The sequence below is a fragment of the Salarias fasciatus genome (assembly GCF_902148845.1).
Source record: "Salarias fasciatus chromosome 7 unlocalized genomic scaffold, fSalaFa1.1 super_scaffold_4, whole genome shotgun sequence".
Classification (NCBI taxonomy): domain Eukaryota; kingdom Metazoa; phylum Chordata; class Actinopteri; order Blenniiformes; family Blenniidae; genus Salarias; species Salarias fasciatus.
The window spans coordinates 2,271,054-2,279,327 of NW_021941229.1; the positions used below are offsets into that span (position 1 = coordinate 2,271,054).

The window sequence follows — 8,274 nt, forward strand, 5'->3', positions numbered from 1 at the left end:
CTTTCGTCTTGACCTTGGCTTTGTCTGTGAAGCTGGAGTCTCTGGTCTGAGCGGTCGCCGCGGCGCCCGGACCGCCGGCTGCAGTGCTCTGTGACGGTTTCCTGGAACCGCGCCGTCCGTCCCCATCAGCAGGGACGGCTTTCTGGAGACCGTGCTGCTGGTGTCTGTCCGGAAGGTTCTCGCTGTGCTGCTGGGGACCGCCGAGGTCGGGGGTAGACTCCGCTTGGTGTGAAGAACCCTGCGGCCCTGACTGGCTGCCGGGGGGGGGTGCCGTGGCCTTTAGCGCCGGAGCTCTGCTGGCTGGACCGGATCCAGTTCCCCAGCTGCCAGTCGCCACGGCCCAGAGCCGGGCCATCAGGCAGCTTTCCATGCTGCTCTGCATCACACACACACACAAACACACCATGAGGAAACGTGCAGCATTTATACTGACGACACACAAAACCCAGGAGCAAGACGCCACCTGTGGCTGGTCTGGCGGTGGGAGTGGCTCCTCGGCGGTGCAATCACTGTCCGACTCGGACCCAGAGCTGCTGTCAGAGTCGCTGGAGCTGCCAGTGTCTCTCCTGCTGGAATGTCCTGCTTCTGAGGAACTGACACACAAACACACACATAAACTCTATTGGTCAAATATAAAACACCTCACTTAAAAAAACAAAAAACAAACAAAAAAAAGAAAACAAGGTTTGCTCTGAACACAGTTTCAGTTTTAAAACATTTTAAATGTTGGTAATCAGATGCACATAATTACTGTCAATAAGTGTGACAGTTGTAGACGCAGTCTCCGGTGTCTCATACATGAGACATCTCGGTTCATACATGAAAAGCTGCGCGAGCTCAGAGGCCACGCCCCCCTCACCCAGAGGCCACGCCCCAAACTGGCTGAACTTTTATCAGCTTGGCCTGGAGTGTGAACAGACCTAAAGAGGAGCAAAGATGCAGCAGGGGATTCTTCAGTATCTTCTGCTCGGCGGTTTAAAACACGTCTAAATACAAAACCAGTCTTGAGGAGTCACCTACTTCGAGGAAGGTTTTTTGCTTGAGGTTGGATGAAACCGAAGATGAAGAGTCATGATTTCCGGGAAACAGATGTAAGCCAAAAAAAAAAAAAAAGACATTCTCAGTGACTCAGAATTTTGACCGAGTCTGATCAACACCAACAGTAAAATATTTTCTGAACCCTGAATAAACCTGAACCTGGCTGAACAGTCTCTACACCTGAAGTGGAGTCCAGCGCTCCGTCTCTCAGCAGGTTCATCAAACTCAGTCTCACCCTGAACCGAGAGTCCATCTGCTCTGAGACAGAAGTGTTCGGGTCCACAGCAGCTCATTTGAGCTGGTTTAACTCGGAGTAGCTCCACCTGGAGTTTGGTGCGTGAGCCGCAACTTTAAAAAGACGGTGTGGATGAAGCCCCGGTTTGACGAGTCGCCGTGGCGACGGGGAAGCAGAGGGCTCCGTGCATGGCAGCTGGCTCCACTGGTGTGTGAATGTGTGAGTGAATGGGTGAATGTGATTAGACTGATGTGATTAAACACTGTGGGGCTGCTCAAGTGGCAGAAAAGCTCATATAGTGATTTAAGAAGGCTCCCTCCTGCACCACAGACCTGCTCCGCAGCAGTTTGTAGATGGTGTGATGCTTCCCGCCTGGAGCTGAATGTCAACAAATGATCCACGGTTCACGAGTCCAGACTGTAGAGGAATACAAATACCTGGGCACTGTTTTTTACACCCGGCCGAGGTGCTCCTCCGACATCGAGGGCATCTCCAGGAAGAGCCACCGGACGATGCACCCACTCAGAAAACTGAACTCATTTACTCCCAGTCAGAACATCTTCCTGACATTCTGCCACAAATTCAGAGAGTGTGTTTTATTCGGCCTGGCACGTCACATTCTCAACACACGCTTTGTTTTTCTTCTAAATTATGATTATTGATACTTTATTAACAGATGTATATGCGAGAATATAAACTATATATATGAACTGTATACAAGTGATTACAAAAATAGATAAATAAATGAATTAAAATAAATACAGTTCACAGGCTGTGTCCCGTCTTTGAGTGGCCTGTATGACCCAAAAAAGGAGAGCAACATTACTCCCAGCGCTGTTCTCTTCCTGAACTCTAAGGGGTCACAGTAACTTTAAACTTGTACAATACTGACCCGTGTGCAATATTACAACGTCCTCATTTGAAAAATACAATCCCTCCAATAGACCCATTCTTTCCTTTGCTCACTGTGCAGTATCATCATTCTGCTGTTCAGAGCTGGTTGTTTTCAATACTGGCTGTTTCCAGTGAACATTCAGCCTGCTCTGTTCATAATGTCTCTGGCAGCAGGCCTGGTTCTGCTGCTTCCGTCCACCACACCCCGGCTTTATGTTCCTTTCACTTTTGCTTTTCTCTCCAACAATTAATGTTTTATCTGAATGTGATTCTGATAAGTTCAGTTTCTGCTTCACTTTCCAAATGAAGAAGCTCTTTCAGTTTTCATTGATGTACTTCACTTTCCATTTAGCTATTTTTGGGATATATCAACAAAAAAGATGAACAAAAAGTAAAAGTCCAACTCCTAAAAAAAAGTGGGATGCTACTGAAAATTTCATTTGACTCAAACAAATGCAACGATTCTCAATTAATAAACCCAGAATCTGAGAGCTTTTCCCAAGACATCAGCTCATTCTTAATGTGATGAGCGGACTGTTTCATCATCTCACTGTTTCCAGAGTCATCAGAACCGTTAATGCGTTGAAATATTTCACTTTTTTGGAAACTTAGTCGAAATAATCATGAGTCATGTGTCCAATTTGTTTCTTCTTTTGCTTTGTGAGTTAAATTTATTACAATCACGTGGTTTTTCTTTCAGCTCAGAGATGGTCCGTTTAAAAAAACAAAACCAGCTTCATGCCTCACGTCCACACACTGATGCGTTCCCATACAATACACACTGAAGCTAAAGTTGTCATCATTTTGGAGTGTTTATGTGTCGTCTGTGTGTTGCTGTGCCTCCAGCTCCATGAAGGCCTCCACTCTTTTCCTGCAGACGTCTTGTATGAGATCTGAAACAGGACAGGACGGGTCGGTCATGATGAACTTCCACCAGAGGAGTTTATGAAGCAGAAGCTACTCGACATCCTCTGAACGTGTCAAACGGCAGTAATCACTCACTGTCCAGCGTCTGCCTCGCTGTAGATCTCTTCCTCAGAGTGTCGTTCACCTCAGCCATGAGCCACGGCAAGAAATTAGTCTCAACATCTGCAAATCAGAAGCATAACTGATGACATCTTGAGCACAAAACCACAGCTGGGAAACAAATATATTGTTGCTGCACATTACAGATGAAGAAAAATATAACTCTAAAAACAACTTTTAGTTGCACCCATAACCAGCCTTCATACAGTATTTTTCCAAGAAAATTCAGCGAATTTTGAATATTTTTTTTCCTCCAGCAAAGCACTGGTGAAGCAGCATGTCCTCATCCAAGATGGCCACCACACTGGCACATGCTGTGATTGATAAAGTCTGTCTGGGACTGACTGAGGAGAGTCTGTATCTGTACTGAAGTTGTCCTGAAGCTGACCTCTCTCCACGGGGTCGTAGAAGAAGCCGTGACCTCTGAGGGAGCTGAAGACCGCGGGCTGCAGGCCGGCCAGGTACTGCTGGGTGATCGCCCGAGCAGCGATCTTCTCCGCCGTCTCCTTTTCTTTCCTCAGCACTTCTTTCTGCTGGGCTATCCTACGTTCCTGAAGTCAGAAGAAACACACGGTGGCTTAAAACCACAGTCCTGTAAATCACTTAATCTGCAGCGTTCAGTCCGGTCTGAAGCGAAGCTGGAACTGAGGAGGTCTGACGTCTGAGCGCTGGATCATCAGAGGGTCTTCTGTAGCCACGTACTCTCTCCTGGCTGTGGCGTCTCTCCTGCTCCTGCAGCCGCTGCACCTCCGCCAGTCGGCTGTTTCGCAGCTCTTCGAAGGTCCTCTGCTGGGCCTTCAGACTGGCCAGCTCCTCCTCCTCCATCACCTCCAGCAGAGACTGCTCCATGACCTTCCCCACCAAGACCTCCAGGACGGGCTGCACCTCCACGTCGAAGTCAAACAGCTGCAGAGCAAAACGCAGCAATCATACATTCATCCAGTGTTTTCTTGATGTCTGGGGGGAAATTCTGTGTAAGTGCAGCACATGATGAGTATTTTACAACCAGTGTTGAGCCACACTTTTCCTGCTTGTATTGCTCCAATAAGAGTTTTACACATTTTATAAATGTTTCACATGAATGCAGAATTAATCAGGACTTTATTAACTCACTAACAGCCTGTTCTTGTCACATCCAGTGTGTTTTTTCTACTGAACCATACTGCAGGACGGCAGGATAATCCTACCAAACAGTGCAGATGTGCCAACAAGGCTTCATTTTCAACTTCTGATCGATAAATATGAGTGATTTTAATCTTCTTTAACTTTACAGTCAAGTTATGAATAATTGTGTTTATTCAAACTAATTCTAAAAAGTCACACACGTCAGAAAGTCCCTCAACAACCCTCCGGGGTCAGAGGCTCTGAGAGTGTCTGATCAGTGAAGTGTGGAATGAAATCAGCGCAGCCTACGTCTCCCTGCTCGATCTGAGTCGCCACGTCTTTGCCGGATTTGGCCGGGGACGAAGAGCGGAGACGCCGGTCTGTCCAGGAAAGCGTCAGTCTGACACTCCGCGTTCTCAGACACAAGGACCTCGCTCAGCTCCTCCAGGTACCGCTCTGAGACACGGAGACAAGCGTTAGGACGAGGCCCGCGGGCCAGAGCCGCTCCGCCGTTGCTGTGAGCACCTGTCTGCATGTGCACGTGTTTTCTGCCCAGCAGGGCTTCAGGGCTGCTGCCTCTCAACTGCTCCCTGGCTGCTCTCTGAGCCGGGCTCCTCTGCCGGACGGTCCGGCTGCCTCCGGGTCTCGGCGGGGTCCGGCCGACCCGTCTGGCACGAGCACACCGCAAAGAACACTGAGAGGCGAGGCCGGCCGACGCAGACGAAGCTACAGAACGAGGATCTCACTCACGGAGGCAGGACGTGTCGGCCGTAGGTATTCCCTCTGACCACACGCCGGTCGTACATGATGTTCCCATGAGCACGCTGCATGCTGCTGTCAAGACAGTGAGGCTGATCACTTCACTCAGGAGACTCTGGCCTCTGCTGGTCTCCAGTGGAAAATATGAATTATTCTGCTTCTGTCACACCTTCTCCTCATCTCCTTCACATTATAATATAATCCTAACAACCACTGCTTCTGTTTACTGAACTGACAATAAAAAAAGGAGCCAGTTCAGTCATGAGAATGTTTGTTTTTGTAAAATTAACCTGTGAGAGTTTTTAGAAGACATCCCCTGATCTTAATGTTCCTCCTGGAGCCCTCTGGTGGCCCCCGCCCCACAGTTTGACAACCAATGCACAAGTAATCAAACAGTACCTCACAAGCATATTTGATCCAGGATACATTATATTCAGTTTACTGAGTTTACTGAGCCCCCCCCCACCCCCCGCCCCGGTGGCCATGGCCCCCGGTCAGACTCACCGTGCGGCCGGAGGCTCCCGGTAGCGCGGCCGGCTCTCCACCGCTCTGGGCCGGCTGGAGAAGCTGTACAGTCCGCCTCCGTCTCGGCGGTGGTGCGGAGCAAAAGCCATGATTCTCTCAGTTCACTGATCCGACTGAAGAACGACGAAACCGGCGGCGCCGAGCGAGAAACGAGGACGCGGCGACTAATGTTGTAGCAACGGTATCCAGGAAGTAACCCTCCGTCACGTCACACAACCGGAAGCGGAAATAAAGGAATGATTATTAATATTTTATTAAGAAAACAACACAAAGGGTGAAAAGGTAGTTTATCACAAAACCATATATTATCACTTCATGGAATTCTCTCCATAAAAATACAGCTCAGTAAAGAGTTTTTTGCTTAAAATGTACCTGATAAAGCATTTTATGAAAATGTACAGAATAAGAGAAATATTGTTCATTCTGTTCGTTACATCTTTTCTGGCATCGAGATCCACTATCAAACTGTGGACGTATGTATAAAACTTCATGCAAATGTGTTATTTGAGGTTTTTTTTTAAATTTATCTATTTATTTACTTTGTTTCTTTAACAGAGGAGATAAAGGAAAAGTCCGTTATGAATCTATTTATTGTAGTAAAGTTTTACATTCATAAATATACATCTATAAACCATGAATCTCTTCTTTTCTGTGTTTTTCAGGGAGTTTTAACTCAACTTTAAATCGATTAATGCCTGCAAAAATGAGAAGCAGGAACAGACGCTGAGCGTGTGTGTGGAATACAACTACTTTGATGAAATGGAGTGTTCATTTTCATTTTCTTCCCCTGGCACCGCTGTAATATTGTGTTATGTTGCAGGATGTAGCGTGACATACTTTGGCAAATGTTCAATTAGTTTCAATAATATTAAAAGGCAGCCACATCCTAGCAGTCCTCACTGATGGGGGTCAAGGGTCATGTTCAGGGACCGACTGTGGTGGCCTGTCGGCTGTGGGATCCAAACCTCTGATATCAAGTCTTCATCTCCAGCCTCAGGAGGTCAAAAATACTTACAGTAACTTTACTCCCAACCACCACCAGGGTGGCTCATCAGGCCTCCCTGAAGTCAGAACAGCTCTGTCTCTGTCTTTCCTCTGAAAACTCTGCAAATTCTCACTTGTGGGACTCATCAAGGTTTCTCATCTAATCCAAAAATATCCTGCCAATAAGACAGAGCAATGGTTATACTCATCTTTTTGTTCAGCTATGCGGACACAAATCTACTTCATTTAGAAGAGTCCAACACGTTATGTTTGAAGTTGAGCTCTGTGTATTTTCAACTGAAAGTGTTTTATTCACATTTATTTTACATTCAGCTCTAAACATGTTTGTATTTCTGTTTAAATCAGATTATTCCATAAAATCCAGTCAGTCCATAAAACAAAACATTAGTTCTTGAGGGCTGCTGAGCTGATTAAACATGAGGAAATCCACCTCCAGCACATCTGTTATGATCTGAGGCCTGAAAGCTTCACAGACTCAGAGGAGTCAGAATCACTGTGACAACAGCACAAACTGTACAGTTCATTTGAAATCATTCCCTCTGTCTTAAAGCTGAGAGCAGTGAAACACGTGTAAATTACCCTCTAATCATCACCAAAATAACTCCCGTTTGAAGATTAAGGCCAGATTGTGAATTTTCTCAGAGTGGAAATGCACTTTGAGGAGAAGAGTGTGAAAGCCAGGCTGGTCCTGAAGGTCTTTAAACGAGATCTAGAAAAAAGTGAACTCCATTCAGTGAATCAAGGTTTTAATCTGGATTTCCAGCTCTGGATTTCACAGTTCACATTCAGTTTGTACAAAGAGATCAACAGAAGGCAGAGGCAGAATGTGGTCCAGCTGCAGGTCCATGACGTCCTGCTGGTCCTGCTGGTCCTCCCCCGGCCGGTCCTCCAGAGGAGCCCTGCAGCGGACTCACAGAGCGGCCAGCTCCCGCTCCAGCCTCTCCTTCTCCCGCTGCAGGTCCACGATGCTCTGCCGGTTCTGCTCCAGCCGGTCCTCCAGCCACTGCAGCAGCGGGCCGCTCACCGCCGACATCTGGCTGCACAGGTTCTTGGTGAAGACCGAGCCGTTGTGGATCTTGGTGACGGGTCCAGGTGCGCCAGGCTGTGGATCTTGCGGTAGGTGTCCTGCTCCTCCTGGCACAGGATCCGCGGCAGCTCCACGGCGGACTCCAGGCACACCTTGCCGATGGCGTCGCGGGGGGACGACGTGGACCGGATCTCCACGCGCTCGTACTCGGAGCCCTTCTGCGCCTGCACGGACTGGAAGCAGGTGTACAGCACGCGGCCCGTCTTCGTGTTCTTGTCCCGATGAAGCAGGAGAAGATGAGGCCCACGAAGCACTGGTCCAGCATCTGGTACATGGCCTGCGTGCGCAAATAATAATATACAACAAAAGAAAAGATGAGTAGAAAAAGCTGAAGGTCATAATGTTGTGGCTGACTGGTGTGTACACTGAATCAGATTTGTGGGGTGCAGGACAGAGGTAAAACATCTCAGTCCGATTCAGCTCCTTCAACAGAAAGACAGCTTCGTTGATGTGGGAAAGCAGATAAATGAAAGAGGCAGCACAAGAAATGAGTCAGAAAATCTGAGAAACAAACCCAAAGAAACCCGACAGGACGAAGACGCTTCATGAAAACATGGCTCCAGTCCACCGTCGAGGCACAACTACATTACTGGCCACGCAT

The 8,274-nt window shown here is 47.8% G+C and overlaps 1 protein-coding gene and 1 pseudogene across 1 annotated transcript; both read right to left on the minus strand.

Moving 5' to 3' along the window:
- Positions 1 to 2,875: 2,875 nt before the first annotated feature.
- LOC115383130 (radial spoke head protein 3 homolog B-like) lies at positions 2,876 to 4,273 on the minus strand. The gene is made up of 4 exons (XM_030085200.1): positions 3,896 to 4,273; positions 3,582 to 3,744; positions 3,170 to 3,256; positions 2,876 to 3,060 (listed from the first exon to the last, which is right to left on the minus strand). The coding sequence occupies exons 1-4, from the start codon at positions 4,040 to 4,042 to the stop codon at positions 2,981 to 2,983; spliced, it is 477 nt and encodes a 158-aa protein (XP_029941060.1). The 5' UTR covers positions 4,043 to 4,273; the 3' UTR covers positions 2,876 to 2,980.
- Positions 4,274 to 6,962: 2,689 nt separating this feature from the next.
- LOC115383380 (lys-63-specific deubiquitinase BRCC36-like) lies at positions 6,963 to 7,962 on the minus strand (annotated as a pseudogene).
- Positions 7,963 to 8,274: the final 312 nt, after the last annotated feature.